This window comes from Rhinichthys klamathensis, unplaced genomic scaffold, assembly GCF_029890125.1.
Source record: "Rhinichthys klamathensis goyatoka isolate OS25496 unplaced genomic scaffold, OSU_Roscu_1.1 h1tg000309l_1, whole genome shotgun sequence".
Lineage (NCBI taxonomy): Eukaryota > Metazoa > Chordata > Actinopteri > Cypriniformes > Leuciscidae > Rhinichthys > Rhinichthys klamathensis.
In genome coordinates this window covers 763090-779881 of record NW_026606827.1, presented here as the reverse complement: position 1 = coordinate 779881, position 16792 = coordinate 763090, and the positions used below count along the sequence as shown (strand labels likewise).

The 16792-nt window shown below is 39.5% G+C and overlaps 2 protein-coding genes across 4 annotated transcripts; one reads left to right on the top strand and one right to left on the bottom strand.

The window, feature by feature from the left end:
- Nucleotides 1-462: 462 nt before the first annotated feature.
- pogzb (pogo transposable element derived with ZNF domain b) lies at nt 463-12258 on the bottom strand. 3 transcript variants are annotated; one of them, XM_056270924.1, is made up of 21 exons: nt 12122-12258; nt 11552-11629; nt 11267-11379; nt 10981-11100; nt 10468-10652; nt 10270-10378; nt 9925-10176; nt 9466-9645; nt 9272-9372; nt 8892-9190; nt 8564-8718; nt 7460-7560; nt 7220-7366; nt 6828-6962; nt 6538-6734; nt 6304-6444; nt 6104-6154; nt 5912-6024; nt 2989-4641; nt 2756-2789; nt 463-2580 (listed from the first exon to the last, which is right to left on the bottom strand). In XM_056270924.1, exons 3-21 carry the CDS (start codon nt 11373-11375, stop codon nt 726-728), a joined length of 5937 nt encoding a protein of 1978 aa, XP_056126899.1. In that variant the 5' UTR covers nt 11376-11379; nt 11552-11629; nt 12122-12258; the 3' UTR covers nt 463-725. The 3 variants fall into 3 exon arrangements, with proteins under 3 accessions (XP_056126899.1, XP_056126901.1, XP_056126900.1); XM_056270926.1 differs by having other exon boundaries at nt 463-2547; XM_056270925.1 differs by lacking the exon at nt 11552-11629 and having other exon boundaries at nt 12122-12244.
- A 931-nt stretch (nt 12259-13189) lies between these two features.
- si:dkey-23o4.6 (retinol dehydrogenase 13) lies at nt 13190-16570 on the top strand. The gene is made up of 7 exons (XM_056270930.1): nt 13190-13392; nt 14017-14151; nt 14230-14421; nt 14985-15146; nt 15659-15778; nt 15987-16191; nt 16368-16570. The coding sequence occupies exons 1-7, from the start codon at nt 13326-13328 to the stop codon at nt 16471-16473; spliced, it is 987 nt and encodes a 328-aa protein (XP_056126905.1). The 5' UTR covers nt 13190-13325; the 3' UTR covers nt 16474-16570.
- The last annotated feature ends 222 nt before the right edge of the window (nt 16571-16792 follow it).

Below are 16792 nucleotides of genomic sequence, written 5' to 3'. Positions count from 1 at the left end.
TGGTTTATGCGGTCTGTAAGTGGATAAATAACTAAAATGGAAGAACTTAAGAGTCTGTTGCCAACCAACATAGCAATCTGGACTTTCGTACAGCCACATATGGTAATCGTGTTGCATTTTGAACAGACACTGTAAAGCTATGGAATAAAAGTTGTATTGTTCAGAATTGGCCTATCCAAATGCAAGAGCTAAATAATAATAAATTATCGCTAAATTAAAGAATATTAATTAGTGCTGTTTGAAATAGTATTTGCTTGATTTGACATTTTTAAGTGTAAACATTTTTTTTTATTTCGCCTGCCACTGCGGGCCTCAATCTGGCTTGATGAATTGAAATTTCTCTCCTTACAGTTTCAAAATTACAAACATAAGCAGATGTAAAAACACTGATTTACTTACAGAGGATGTAGAATCTAAACACGTAATATCGGTCCATAGACAAAAAAAAATCCTAACACTGTGGAAGATATTAGATTATTTTTATACAAGTGAATAAACAAAAAGAACAAACAATAGAAAACTTAAGTCAATCATGCAATGTTTAATCTGTAAATCTATACATTATTTAGGGTAAAAAAGAAAAAGATTTTCAAATGTTTTTACATTTTCACTCCACCACATAATAAGTTGTAAATTAAATATCCACAGTCACATTCAGCCCAAAATAAGTATGTCTGACCCAAATCCTTCTATCACCTTCACAACGTCTCTTAGTAGATCAAATATCACCTGTTTGCAGAGTCTGTTTGGCAAGCACTGGGATCCAGAGCGGATTCTGAGAAATGATCTTGTTCAGAGTTGTGTGAAGGGGTCTCAGATACAGGGGATGAATGTGAAAAATCTGTGGACTCACTTGCAATTTCCAAACATTCATCAGTTTTTTCCTTTTGTTGTTCTGTCTTTTTTATCTCAATTGGTGTTGCGTCTTCATCCTTCATTTGATCGACTTCATTTTCTGTATCGTCTTGGTCCAGTGTCAGATCAATTTTCTCAGTTACCTGGTTCACTTGACCTACAGTATGTGTGTCCATTGGCTCTTCTTCTGACTCAAGATCTACTACTTCTGACTCCAGATCTACTACTTCTGACTCCAGATCTACTACTTCTGACTCAAGCATGGCCTCCGACAGCTTATTTAACAGCTCCAACGGAGTACCAGGCAAATTTGTATTTGCTTCCTGATCAGGAAGCAGACGGGCCAAGCAGAATGAGTGCTGAATAAATTCAGGCCTACCAGAGAAGCAAGACATGGCCTCTTCCAACCAAGATACGAGAAGCTGCACAAGGTCTTCAGACTTGACCCCAGATGCACCATCACTAGGTTGTTGTGCCCAACGAGCAATAAATAACCTTTGCAGCACAGGGCGTACGCACATCTCTAGAGGTTGATGTCGGCCCGTACACCCAGCCGGAACGGTGGCTAGGAATGCTTTGGTGCTACTGATTGTGGATATGACGTTCTCAGATGTTTGGCTATGATGGCTATCCATAACCAGCAGGGCTTCGTTCTCATTCTGTGAGTCCAGATGCTTTTTCCACACTTTGGTGGCCCAAACGTCCAGCTCTTCCATTGCGCTGAAACCTTCCTCTTTGGCCATTAGTAGGATTGAGTCTGGTGGGCTTTTGCTCAGCGTGCTTGCGGCATGACTTGTGAAGAGAGCTGCAGGTAACATTGTACCATTTGCAAGCATTGCAATGTAAATCTTTACAAAAGGCTTCCCAGAACCAGTAAACTGAAAAGCAGTCTCTCTGCTTATTCTGGTATTCTCCTTCAGCATGTTGAAGTCCACAAAAACAGAAAGCTGGTCCATAGCACCAATGACACAATGTGGGACGTTGTTTGTCTTTATTTGACTGTGGACTAACTCTGTGAAGTGACGACACTTTTCCTCCATGGCATTAGGGAGTTCCCGATGTACTGTGAAAGAGGTATCCAAGCCCAATTTGTGCTGCATCATGAAGCTCACGGCCCACTCGTAAGAAATACGGAAAGAACTGCTCTCATTGGTTTGGCTTTGGAGCTCTGAAGCTTTTTCGAACAGTTTCGCCTCACTGATAGGACGCTGCTGTTCCCGTTGGGTCAGAACCCACTCCACTAGATGATCAACGGCCTCTCCACAGCTCCTGCTGCAGCATTCATTTAATTGATTCTCTTTAGCTTGAAGCCAGGTCTTAATGAGCTGAGGTTTGGTGTCCATTTCTTTAGCTGCTTTCTGGATCCCGGAGCACAGCGCAAGGAGTAGTATTCGACGCTGATGAATAGACAGAGTCTCCTCTCTGTTTTTAACAGGTTGTGAAAGCGTATTGGTTACCATTCCCTCTACTTTATGTTTTGTCACTGTTTGATGTGGCATGTCCTCATCGCTTTCAGTCGTCTCAGAGACTGAGTCAGTGTCTTCCTCTTCTAGAGGGGCCATTTCCTGGTCCACGTCTTCATCCAGACTAGCATTGGCAACACGTGAAAAAGTTTTGACGTCCACTGAAGCTCTGTGGAGGCCTCTTTCCAACATTTCAGTTCGATATTTAAGTCCAGGCTCCGTGCCTTCCCTGGAAGGGAAATAGTGCGTCACTTTCCAGGGTCTGTATAACATGAAAAATGTTGAAACTTAAAGTTTGCGAATTAAAAATAAAGAAGCTTTTGCACATTACATTTACATTGAAATAATTGTTGGATTTAAAATTGCAACCTGCAATAGATAAATTCCTTGAAATTTTAAGTTTGTCAGAAAACAACTTTGGTTTCCATTATACGTACCTCTTAGAATCAATAAATCCAACTTTAGCGTTACCTGTACAGGAAAAAAATGAACATGAATTATAATAATCTAAGACAATAAATGTAAACAGTGTGTTTAGGCTATCTTCCATGTTAAAAATATGTAATACAATGCATTATCACTTTAATGCATGCCAATTAAAAAGCTGTTTGAAATCTGTATTCTTTAATTTTGTGCAACATATTTAGTGTCAGAATTTGAGCTTTATAACCTTGGTAATTAGGTGAGAAACCATGGTAGTCCCAGAAGCAGCAAGAACGTTTGCACAGATTCACAAGGCATGCTGTGCAGCCATATACACTCTCATGACGCTCGTTTTTCAGGTTGCAAACTTTACATCTCCTTGTCCTACGCGTAATTTTGGCTAATCGATGTCTGACACCTTCTTGAGTCTCCAGATTTTCTTTTTTAACAATCTGTTGTTCGGGCATGCTATCGTGGACTTGGTTCTGGCGAGCATATCTTTCGGCACACTTGGCCAGCTGGTACCCCAGACGTTTACGGTAGATGGCCTGGGAAAAGTGACCCCCCGGAAACCACCCTGGTGGGTTGTCTTTGCGGGTCTCTCGTAGGACAATGAAAGAGTTGATGATGCTCAAGTTGACAAGAAACCAGAAGAGACGCCGCCAATTGGTGTCAAGAACCAGCCCGCCGAGTTGGTTGCACGTCAGCAGCTGGTTACAGATGTCTACACCACGCATGTTGTCCTGGAGCAACTTAAAGGCCTGGGGTCTTTCAATGGCGCAAAGCTCACCAATCTTAGTGGGAGATCTCCTCCACACCACGTCTGGCTGGCCTGCATCAGCATTAGTGGAGAGACATACCAGCTGCTTGTTATCTTTCCATCTGGTGGCAAGGAGTGGGGTGAGTTCATGCTGTTGGAAATCACCTGGATTGTTCAGTGGAGGTTCATCCCAAAACTCCTTGGGCAAAATAGGACTTTGGGGCAGGATGGAGCTAGAGCAGTATATACCAATGTCATACAGCTCCCGCATGAGTGGCACGGACACAAGTGAGCTGGACAAGAAAATGTGGTGATGTTTACCCTCAAAGCCCTCTATGAGTTGAGGTACAACTAATTTTCCCAAGTCTTTGTTTTTCTCCTGTTGTGTTAAAACCAGCAGTTTATGGCAGTAGCCTGACTTTGAGTCACACAGTAGCCATATCCTCGGCTGGGAATTTCTACACTTCTCCTGAGCGATTCCTTTGTCATGGCTTGGTAGAAAAGCTTGATCGACCGTCAGACACTTGTTTGGCCTGTAGGCCTCCCGCATACTTGTCTGCAGGATGCTCAGCATTGGCTGAAAAAAGGACAACTTGTCAGCACTCTGGTTGTCGTTCTCCACAAGCATGCTGCTCATTCGGATGTGAGTTCTGATCTGCTTGAAGCGTTTGACTGACATGGTCCTGTAAAAGAGCTCACATATTCTGGAGCCATAGCGGCCATGGTGATGGTCCCAGGACCAGTACAACTCTGGCTCAACCTGGCCTTGAAGCCCCATGAGGATAGAGAGACCAAAGAAGCCTTTGACTTCCTCAATGGACACGGAGTTCCAGGAAGGATCCCCCTGCCCCAAAGAGCAGCAATAAGTAGCATAAGAATTGGTCTCAAAAACGATCTGCTCAAAAAGGATGTCGGGGAAAAGCAGCTGGAAGTAGTCGAGGACATCGCTATTTCTGGCCATTATATGCTGAGGGCCACAACTGTCCATGAATTCTGGCACAGTTCCTTCCTCTTTGGGCACAATCCACTGCTTCATGGACAACCAGTCAGGCTGTGTCCCAACATCACTAGCTTCATCCCCTTGTGGACCCTCCACCTCCTCCTCAACCTGGCAGAACTCAATATCTGTCTCCAAACACTCTGTAGGGGAGGGGAGGGATTATAGGAACACAGAGTTAGTCTTCTCCTTGGAGTCTCTACCATCACCAATAATCCATTTTATAACACCATGCTCAATGTATATGTGGTTCTGATAGGTCAGTTAGCTTTTGAGAAAAGAAAACAATAAGCAGCTCAGAAGCAGCAGATAATTTCCCGATGGATAGTCCTTGTCGTTATTCATTTGTCATGTTTTTAAATTAACCCATTTTAGGTTTTTTTTTGTACTCCTCCTGATATTCTCCAGTTCAGGTGGTGTGCAGGTTTTGTGTAAATACTCATTTACTCATCCAGAGTGCTCTTGTAAAGGCTTGCCAGTAAGTCCTGCAAAGTCACACCAAGTACAAAAGGCCCACGTTTGTCCATTTTGACAATGGACAGCTTGAGCTCATACCCCACACGTGTGATTGCTGTGTATCACATACTGCGGGCTATTACTCAAGACTTTGCAAAAGTTTTTAAGCATATCTGTAATGTTTGAGTTCAGCTAAATATGCATGGAAAAAACATCCTCCTTTATTGTAGGTGTCTATAAACTGGATAAATAACATTCAGCCTGTGGAAGTATATACAGTGGTATGCAGGGTGTGTCAATCAAGCCACAAGTTTAACAGTTTGCATATGTACAATGTTAAGATTCTCTGATGTGAGAAATCAGCTGTCAGAGAGTTTGATCTAATTACAAAGTTCTGAACGAACTGATGTAATTACCACACACTGTTTAATTAAGCCTGTAGATATGGATAAGACAAAAATTTGTTGCGTGTGTAAATAGCAGATGTCGTACATTTACTGAAAAAGCTATTCCGGCAGTTATACAGCAATTTAACGGATCTTACATTGTGAATAAAACGTGTATTATACTGATATTACAATATAGATCCAGGATTTTTTTTTTTTTATTTATTCCCAAAAAAAGTTTACACATGCATTTGCCACTTGACAAGCATTCATTTTGGACCCTGTTGTTTAATAGATGTAATTTACAGTTATAAGTTGTACTAACAAGAATCAAGTAGCAATGTGTGTCATAATACTATTAATTTAGTTCGAAGGTATTTTTACTTTTGTGTCTACACTATATTAGTACTATAATCATGCAATTAATGACACCTACAATAAAGTTGGATGCCTTCTAACTACAGAAGTAAGAAAGCAGAGAAAGAAAAACAAGCATGCAGTAAGACACAACATTTTCCAAAGACTCAGGAAAAACATGTATTAATATTCTATTGAATTGGAGTACACCCACCTTTATGAGTGAAGATACAGTGGGAGTGATTAGAGAACTTAATGAGATGTTTGGCCATCATATTCCCCAGAGCAGTGGAGTATTCACAACCCGCACAGCTCAGCTTCACGCCGCTACAAAAGAACACCAAATTACCTGTACTGTTTCAGATTTTGTAAAATACAACTTAAAATCGAAACATAAATATATTACCTCGGCGGCCCCTTTTTAGAAGCTTTTGGGACTCTTCCAGGAACGTGATTGCTGAAATAAAAAAATGAATTGCAATCAGTATGTCACATTGACTGCCTGGCATACCAAACTAAACTTCAAACTCCAATTTCAAGTGGCACAGTTTTTTTAATTTACAGAGGTGCAAGAGGATGTAAAGAAAGATATATGACTTGATTTACTTGATCATGTGGTTTGCATAAGCACGAGAACAGCATGTGCTGTAGAAGCAGAGTGAGCAATGAACATAAGTAGGGTAGTGATTCGCAAAGTCTGGAATGTCAAAAGTGCACTCCACACACTTATGTCTGCCCAGTAGTGCCCTGGAGAGAGGAAGACCAAAAGCACATAATTCAAAATTCTGATATCCAGTCGAAATGGTTCGATGAATCAGTTCAAATTAAACATAAGCTTACCTCTGCTCTTGGAACTTGGACAAGAAGTCAAACGTCTTGCTGACCTGTTTCTTCACAGGTCCATGTCGTTGTGATTGCTGGTCACCACTACAAGTTGATGTTTGTGAAGTGCTAACACCATTCTTCTGAGAGTTAGTGGATGCTTTTGATGCCTGACCTGGTGACTTCTTCATCCCAACATATGCCCTAATGGTCACCTAGAAATAAACAATAATATAAAGCAATATATATTTTTGCAATAGTTGAACCTTGCTCTCAAACAAACATACAAACAAACAAACAAATTTTACTTTTGTCCCAGGCTGGAGTCCTTCCAATTCACAAGGCTTTCGAAAGGTCCTGTGGTGATTGATTTTATGCTCAACTTTGTCTTTTGTGAACAAGAACTGAAGACGGCATTTGTTACAGTGGTAAACTGTTGATTTCTGGAAAGAACAACAACAACAACAACAAAAAACAGTCACATGATGGTTCAAAATGTCTGTTGAGTCAAGCAATAATGGACATAGGAGCACATTCAAGCAATGCATCCTACCCCATCACTATTTAACTAACCAAGACTTTGTAAGACTTTGCAAAAGCAGCAAATAGTCTGCAAAGAAGAATGTGTTGAAAATATTTATACATGCAATTATTATTTCTTTTTATTATATTAAAATTTATTCTCATAACTTATGCTCACCTGATGACGAATATAGTGCTGCTGGTAACTGGTGGAATGCTTGAAAACTTTGAGGCAGTACTGGCACAGAAGGTGGCGGGTATCCTCATGCCAGGTACGAAAGTGGTTAAACACATCCGAGTAGAGGGAGGAGCGGTATTCACACACCTGAAAGTGTCAAGGCATTATAGACTCTGAGACGCTCCTCATATTATAAAGACGGGTAATAAGGTTCATGCAGGTCAATTTCACTTAATTTACCTGGCACACATAAGGCATCTCTCCAGGTTTGTGGGTGTTCTTCATGTGCTGCAGGAACACTGGCTCACTCTCAAAGGACCACTCACATATCTTACACTTGGCTGAACAGAAAGCATAACAATCACTAAATCAGCTGATAAACTGAACTTACTGGAGTTTACAGTCAGTGTAGCAAACCAGCAAAAAAGTCAGGCAAACATGCACCATCTGAATACAATATGTGTTAAAGTTAAATGTGTTAACGTTAAAAATACATTTGTTGCACCTGTCACCTCTTCAGTCTTCATGTTTGAATTTAGTCAAATATACTAGTGCACATGGCAGAGTGTCTATTGAAATTATCTAACCAGCATAACCAGTCTTGCAAGCTCGTTTTTTTTAATCTGACTCCAACAGGTTGCCAACTAAATACTGAATAATACATTTTTTTGGGACAAATGTGGGATGGTGAACAACCTCTAAAAGCTTTATCCGTGTCTGTATGGAAAATCTGCTATTGTTTCTTGTGCATAAGAATATTGTGGTAAAAGAAAATAACAGTTTAAAAACAAATACAGATGAAAATACAACATCACAGCCCATCTACATGTTTAACTGGAATAACATACAGACTGAATGTTGTGAACATCATTAGATAATTCTGGAAAACAAACAAATACAGTTGTATCTAAACATTAATGTACACTACCGGGTTAGTGAGATTTTTTTGAAAGAAAATAATACTTATATTCAGCAAGCATGCTATTCTTCAAAGAATCCTAAAAATATTCCATGACAATACTGTGATTGTAATAATAATAAATGTTTCTTGACCATCAAATCAGCATATTAGAATGATTTCAGAAGGATTGTGTGACACTGAAGCCTGGAGTAATGATGCTGAGAATTCAACTTTGCCATCACAGAAATAAAATACATTTTGAATATATATTACAATATGAAACAGATATTTAAAATTGTAATAATATTTCACAATATTACTGTTTTTTATTGTATGTTTTGATCGAATAAATGCAGCCTTGTGAGCATAAGTTTCCTTTTACATTTTTTTTTTTTTAAAATCATTTAGAGCCCTAACTTTATTAAACTGGAAAAAGTTCTTACTAGATGACTCAATGGAAGTGTGGACGCTCTCCAGGTGGCATTGAAGACGAAATGGTGTGGGAAAGCGGCGGAAACAGTGCTGGCAGGACGTGTGCGTGTCCATCTCCCCATTTTGCTGCTCCAACTCAACATGGTACCTCATATGGTTCATAAGCCTGCAATGAGAAGAAGCACTTACTAAATGCAGCATTCTAGTAAATGAAAGAAAACATCCTCTGTCCAAGTTTAGAAGAAGCACTGGGAAATTTCCTAAAAATGAAAAATATCATCTGCAAGTAGACAGATATATCCATAATTCCTACCCTGACTTGACTGTCCATCAACATACCTAACATTATTTTTCAGTCTCTTGTTACAGGAAAGGCATTTGAACGATAATGGTTCCTTTGAGTTGTCCATTGGTACATAGACTCGATTCCCCTCAAATGTGCCGTAGTAGAAATCATCCACCAGCATGACAAGTCTGGGCGGAGTATCTCCAGTCTTTGTAGGTGGGTTATCCAGCTTGACACTAGGCACAACAGAGAGGCTCTTAGGTGTTGTGGCTGGTGTGTTCACGGCTGGTGTGTTCACAGCAGTTGCTGTACTGCTTGTGTCGGCCGTCTGGACAAGAGCTGGGCAGCAGAACTAAAGGGGGAATAATAATTAATTGACCACTTTTTAGGTGACCAGACATGTATATAGTATCTGCAAAAAGTGTATACTTACACACATATGACTCCGTAGAGCCTCGATCATTTTGAACTGAGCTCCACAACGAGGACACAAATGAGTGATCGTTGATGGTGTTGTATGGGTAACAGGGATTGCTACAAAGAAAGAAAAGTGTTTGGAATTTATCAGCGTGGCTTTACTCTAGTATGAAACTGATGCATTAACAAAGAAGAGAACAGCAAACTTACTTTGGACAACATTATGTGTCATGACAGGAACAGCAGAGGAAACAATGGAGCCGTTATTGGTTTTTTGATTGCTCATGACAACAAATGTCTGTGCTTGAGCCCCACCAGGAAGGTTAACAGATTTCACAAGGCTCATTATGTTTTGCATGTCCAAGGGTCCATTTCCTGGCTTTATTGTCACTGTAAATAGGAATAAACCCAATTTTAAAACAGATCATTGCAGTCCTGGATGCTGATTGGTCAATACAGAGTAATAAAATAAATATCACCATCTGTAATAAAATACTCATTTACGTGAATTTATCTCGTAGCAGATGATTAATAAATTTGGGTGGTAATTTTTTTTGTCCCTAGTTATGCAATTATTTATTCATACCTTCAATGTTTCTTAAAAGATCTAAAATCTTTGTCTAAAAAACATAAATATAGTTTAGTTCTCAACAGGATCCTGCATCTTACCGATTTTAGTTGTAGTTCGTGCTGTGGAGGGCTGAGTAATGGTTGTGGAGGACATGGTGGCCAGAGAATTGACAGCAGGTGGGGCGACCGCTGTTGTGGTACGAATAGTGAGAGTAGCAGGGATTTGCATCGTGCTAAAAGTGCTAGGCGTTTGGACCCTGTTTGCGACCGGCGCTGTGGCCCTTATCTGAGCTGGCTGGGTAATTATTTGGGTTCCTCCAACAGCTGGTTTAAATATTTGTGTCCCAGGTGCTGAAAAGACATAAAAATGAAACATTGTTAAATCAATGAGCAAATCAAACCCTGTAAAACTACAATCGAAGTTTAAGGCGCACTTTGACATACCTTGGACTAAAGTAATGGGTCGAACAGTCTGCCCTTGTTGGACATTCAGCACCAAACTCATTGGGCCATGGCCAGGCTGGCCAGGATGGATATTCTGCACAGGAAGACCCTGTGTCATACACAATAGGAAACATTTTGATTAACAAATTTTGAGATAACCAGAAATGAGCTGAGATCTATAAGGTGGGATGGCAGCACCTGCGTGGTAAAGTAAAACGGCTGGCTGTTGGTGGCATTGGCAATAGAAGATGTGCCAGACAGGAGAACCTGCGACAGAGCCACAGTGCCCAGCCCTCCTCCTCCTGATGCTAAAAAGACCTGCTGCCCTTGCATTGCTTTAGGAATGTCCGCCGGCACAGCAGCAGGAACCATGCGTTGAGTCACTGAAAGAATAAATAACGGAGTAAAGAAGTAGTGCAGCTAAAATGCTGTCATCAAGATAGTGGCGACGGCCCTGGTGTACCATTTTTGTAGTTTATACAACTTTTGTGCTCACACATCATACAAACTACTTTTATAATCATTTATATTTTATAATTTTTTCAATGAAAAAAGAGCAGCCAAGATAGTATTTATAATTAGTTTGTGTTTAACAAATTCCAAACAAAGGACCATGTCATACAGGTTTGGAACAACATGAGGATGAGTAAATAATGACACAATATTCCTTTAATAGGCAAAATAACTGATAATACGGAACAGGATACTCACGTGTATTCGTGATCAGCGGAACCGCGTTTGCCGTATTTATTACTGGTGGCAGGTTTGGGATCACCACAGTCTTAGGCTCAGCTGGAATATCAACCACTGTCATGGCAGGAGTGGAAGACACTAAACAACAGTGAAGAAGGACAGGTTTTAGATAGCATAATGATATTAAAATAATTATTAAAATAAAAAAATATTTCTTAATTACACAAAGAATTCCTGGAATATGTGTGATCTAAACATACATTTAACTGTAAATAATACAAAAAGAATATATAAAATTACACACCAGTGGGAGTACTACTTTCAGCATTTCCCTCTAATTCATCCATTGAATTTTGCTGTTGCCATGGTTCCAGCTCCTCCTCCTCACACTCCATAAACAAATCCGCGTCCATGTTTCTGAAACAAAGTGTTTATTGAGCTAAACGGTTAACGTGCTTTTACAATCTACATGAAAAAAAACAGTAATGTTATTGCTGCCCATGGTATTTAGTGTATTCATAAATCGGGAAATTTTAGTGTTTCATTTTAGATTTGACAGGTGAATGACGTCTGAAGTGAAGACCCTCACAATATTCACAGGGCTCTGACAGCATTCAGGTCCGACCAGTTTCAACGTCAAGGGTGGCGTTTACAAAACCGCCTCATCCTGCAAATTACATAAATAAATAAAAGAGTGCGTAAACCACATTTTGTGTTCACATATATTATATATAAAAAATCTGTAATAAAATGGGTTAGATGTTCAGTGTGCTGCCGTATCACTTCAGGAAAGCCTTCAATAAATTGTCTCTAAGTACGCGCAATGTGATTTCATCCAACTGAAAGAGGCAAAGAGAAAAGTAGTTCCTGTGCCCTTTCATCCAATGCGTGAGACTAGATGATTTGACATACCTAAATAAAAGCATGAGCCTTAGATGTGTACAATAACAATAAATGCGGATTAAAATCTAAAGTAGGTTGGAACGAGTGACAGCGCGATGTTTATTACAATTACTCGGTTACAAATTATGCAGCAACCACCTCGCGCGCTAAGTGCGCATTCCGCATACCCCTGCGCACATAATGAACGACGATCATTTAATGTGTGGATTAAAGCGCGAATATAACGAATATTGTCGAATTTATAAATAATACTTACCGGATTATAGTCTATATGGAAATATGTTCAATGTGATATATTGAAAGCACACAAAGCCAGCCGGTACGTCACAGACGAGACGAATAAATGCGCTAAATGGGCAGAGGTTCTGCTCTTTCTGCGGCAGCGATTGGTTGATGCGTGCAAAACGCCACTTCCTGTTTTGGATTCGGACCTCTGATTGGCTGTAATCTCTGAAATAAGGAGGAGTGGTTACTGGAACAAGAAAATGGCTTCCTTCCTTGCAACGACAACATTTTACACTATCTAACCAACTGCTGGCTTAATAGTGGCAAGCAGATAGTGTTTGGATTTTATTCAACACATGCTGGTGTTTTGCAGATAACCTGTCAAGACCATCATAGACTGGTGTTTTCTGAACTCAATTCATGATTTTAAATTATTGATCACTTAAAACATCTCCCATATATAAATATTGGCTATAAATATTAATTTATACTCCCCTTACAAGTAAAGCACTGATAAATAGGTCAGGAACCAAAAAGCAAAAACCAGTACTTTTTAGAACCGGTTCCAACCGGTTTCCAGATAGGCTACTGGAAATATACTGATGAGATTCAGTTTCATTAACGGTTCTCAAACGTGCGTCCTTCCGCCAATATGGATGGAACATCCCATTGCATTGTTTACTTCACTACTATTCCAATTCACTGCAAAGTCGCTACTAAATAATTCAGCACGAAAAAACGAGGGGTGATGTCCGATTCAAGAACAAACGACTCTTAAGGGTCGATTCTTTTTAGTTCATCTGACAGTGCGACCAGTGTAGTCGGGTGAAATGACTCTTCTGAACCGATTCTTTTAAGTGAATCAAAAACATTATGACTCAGAAGAAGCGGTAATCTGACTGAACCAATAACTTTATTGTTTTATGTTGTACTTTATTTTAACATAAATAATTTATTACAAAATGTCCCAGGTCTGTACTCTCAGTGCTGAATATTATTAAAACCACTATCTGACTAGTGACTATTATTCATCATACAAGAAACTGATGCTGAGATAAACGTTTCATAACACAATGAAATCTGCTGCTAAATGATGAGACGCGCGTAATCAGCCAGTTGGCGAAACGGACAGCAGGTAGGCCACTAAGCTGTAAGACCTATATATAGCATTCTGCACAGGACACAATGTAACATCCCAGGGTTATTCTTCATTTTGTACACCTGCTACATGAGATATGATGGACCGAGTCACATCATCTGATCGAGTGAACTATGGCATCGTCCTCGCGCTGACGTCGATCAGTAAGTTACGTGCATTATTTGACATCTTTTGAACCTTTAAGAATTAAAATAATCTCTCTCTCTCTCTCTCTCTCTCTCTCTCTCTCTCTCTCTCTCTCTCTCTCTCTCTCTCTCTCTCTCTCTCTCTCTCTCTCTCTCTCTCTCTCTCTCTCTCTCTCTCTCTCTCTCTCTCTCTCTCTCTCTCTCTCTGAAAGAAAGTAATACTTTTATTCAGCACGGGTAAATAGGTTCAAGAGTAAAGTGATATAAAAAATGGTATAGGCCTACAAGATGTTTCTATTTCAAATAAATGCTGTTCTTTTGAACTTTTATTTATCAAAGAAAGAATCCTGAAAAAATGTATCTCGGTTTGCTCAGAAATGTTAAACAACACAAGGGTTTAATTTAATAATAATAAGGAATCTTGCATGCCAAATCAGCATATTAGAATGATGTCTGAAGGATCAGGTGACACAACGGTTGGAGTAATGGCTGTTAAAATATAGCTATAAATAGAAAAACAATATTTTAAATTGTAATAATATTTCAGAATACAGGTTTTACTGTACTTGATCAAATAAATGCAGCCTTGAACATAAGAGACTTTCATTAAACACTGTGTATGTAATGCCATCTCCCATACAGGCTTTATGCTGCTGCGAAAATGGATAGCTGGTGGTGTCTGCAAAAGCTTTGCTCGTTTGGATGGAAAGACAGTTGTGATCACTGGTGCCAACACTGGGATTGGCAAGGAAACTGCAAAAGATATGGCTCGTAGAGGTAAGACACATTACCTACGTCCTCATCTATTATTCCCTTACTTCCATCCAGTGCATAAATGTATGTGTGTGCATATAGGGGCTCGGGTAATTATGGCCTGCCGGGACTTGACACGTGCTGAGAAAGCTGCAGAATATATTCGCCGCTCCACAGGAAATGGCAATGTAGTCATCAGACATTTAAATCTAGCCTCTCTCTATTCTGTCCGAGAATTTTCCAAAGAGTTCATATCCACAGAAGAACGACTGGATATACTCATCAACAATGCAGGTGAGTAAGATTTGAATGAAGCAAGCAATACAGAGACAGATTTTAAAGGGGACCTATTATGCCCTTTTTTACATGCCCCTGTTTTCGTGCATGTATCTTAAAATGCAAATGAGCTGCTGCTCCCCACCCCACTTTTCAGAAGAGGGTGAAGCCTTTACAGCTCTTGCCTCGTAATACTCTGCCAAAAACGAAAACATCTGTTTGGTTTTGATTAATAACTTTAGGAGCTTTAATAAGAAAACATTTCTGACTTGAATGCTGCTGTTAAATGCTCGGGCGAGGAGATAAACATGGCGGACTGTGTATAGGTCACTCAGGGTGGGGTCTATGCTAATAAGGCAGAGTCTGTCAGCAATCGTGGGCGGGGCCTAAACATATGTGACATCACAAATGCTAGATGTTCTGAGACACTGCTTATGATTTATGGGGATTAAAAAAAAGAGTATGTGGATTTTTACCATTATTGGGTAGTTGTGTACACTCACTGCTGACACACATTTATGTTCACCGTGTAAAAGTGAATTTTGCATAATAGGACCCCTTTAAAGTTTTTTTTCTGACAGGTGTGATGATGTGTCCAAAGTTGATCACAGAGGATGGCTTTGAGACACAGCTGGCTGTCAATCACTTGGGACATTTTCTTCTGACCAATCTACTATTAGGAGTGCTAAAGAGATCCTCCCCCAGCCGCGTAGTGAATGTGTCCAGTGTTGTACATGTTGGTGGTAATTTTCAAAAATTCACTTATTTTCAAAAGTTATTTTATTCTCACCAAGGCTGCATTAATTTGATTAATAATAAGGGGGAAAAAACAGTAATATTGTGAAATATGTATATATCACTTATATTTCTGTTTTCTATTTTAATATATTTAAAATTTTACTTTATTCCTGTGATGGCAAAGCTGAATTTTTAGCATCATTATTCTAGTCTTCAGTGTCACATGATACTTCAGAAATCATTCTAATATGCTGGTTTGGTGCTCAAGGAACATTTCTTATTATTATCAATGTTGAAAAAAGTTGTGAAAATTAGTATTTTTGTGGAAACCTTTTTTAATCAAGATTCTTTGATTAACAGAAAGTTCAATTTAATGCATTCTTGCTGAAAAAAATATTTATTTCTTTACAAATGAAAATCTTTTGGACAGTAGTGTAGATGTTAAAGTAAAATACGACAAAACAATAGAACATTTTTAGTCCAATAGATATCCTTACTTGTCACTGTTTTCCTATAGGTAAGATTGAGTTTGATGACCTTTTCTTTGACAAAAGGCCTTACAGTCCTCTGGCCAGCTATAAACAGAGTAAGCTGGCCAATGTGCTTTTCTCCAAAGAACTTGCACGAAGAATGAAAGGTAAGATACTACAACAGTTTTTGGTTTAGTAAACAAGTTTGAAACCTAACAAACAAACTAACAAAAGCTGTTTATTTTAAGCAACAAGTAGACAATATTCTATGTTTTATTGTTACGTCATTGTAGATTTTGTCACATACTGTTTCAATGGCCGTGTTTGATCAAGTTTGCAACCAGTGGCTTCATATATAAATGGATGCTTCCATAGGTACAGGAGTTTCCTCATACTGCCTGCATCCAGGAGTGATTCGAACAGAGCTGAATCGTCATATTCTGTTATGGTACCCAATGCTGAAGACTATACTGTCTCTGCCCAGTATGCTGCTGATGAAAACTCCCTGGCAGGGCGCACAGACCTCCATCTACTGCGCTGTTGCTGAAGGCTTAGAGAGGAAGTCTGGCTGCTACTTCAGGTAATCATTTGTCCATTGCTAAATCATTGCAAGCAAAAAAGTTTCACTCTGATATACGTCACAATAGGGAAAAAAGAAAAGACAATCGAAACTTCCGTTTCATGCTGACTTTTAAAGAGTGGGCAAGACAACTAGATAAACTCAGACTTGTTTCTATGCATCTGTGTTTTGTGCAGTGATTGTGCCGAAAAAGACCCTGCTCCAGAAGGAAAAGATGATGCAGTGGCAAGAAGGTTGTGGGAGGAAAGTGCTCTACTGGTCGGACTAAACAACCAGCACTGACACTCTTCCTGATTGCAAGTGCTCCCCCTAGTGGTGATACCTGTGACCCAAAAATACCAGTGAGGTAGCAGAACCACAGATAGGACATCATGGCAGAGCTAGGTGCCAAGGCAAATTCATTACATGATTTCCATCGAGAGATGCATATTTGCCAGAATTGTTTTTTTCTTTTCTTCTTCTTTAATTTTTGGAACAGGTGTGTGGCTGTGTTTTCTTTGAAATTGATCACATTCTTATCAATTATAAGTGGACCGCTTTAGAGAAAGAACAAGAAGCAAATCGTGCTCTGTTTGTTAACCATCCAACAATGAGTTGTGCT

Bases quoted from the DNA above. Each gene is read 5' to 3' on its own strand.
- pogzb (XM_056270924.1), bottom strand. From the start codon at position 11,375: ATGGACGCGGATTTGTTTATGGAGTGTGAGGAGGAGGAGCTGGAACCA. The intron at 7,367-7,459 runs GTAAATTAAGTG...TGACACTTTCAG, and splicing joins AGATGCCTTATGTGTGCCAG to GTGTGTGAATACCGCTCCTC. The intron at 6,445-6,537 runs GTAAGCTTATGT...TCCTCTCTCCAG, and splicing joins TCCAAGTTCCAAGAGCAGAG to GGCACTACTGGGCAGACATA.
- si:dkey-23o4.6 (XM_056270930.1), top strand. From the start codon at position 13,326: ATGATGGACCGAGTCACATCATCTGATCGAGTGAACTATGGCATCGTC. The intron at 13,393-14,016 runs GTAAGTTACGTG...TCTCCCATACAG, and splicing joins CCTCGCGCTGACGTCGATCA to GCTTTATGCTGCTGCGAAAA. The intron at 16,192-16,367 runs GTAATCATTTGT...TGTTTTGTGCAG, and splicing joins AAGTCTGGCTGCTACTTCAG to TGATTGTGCCGAAAAAGACC.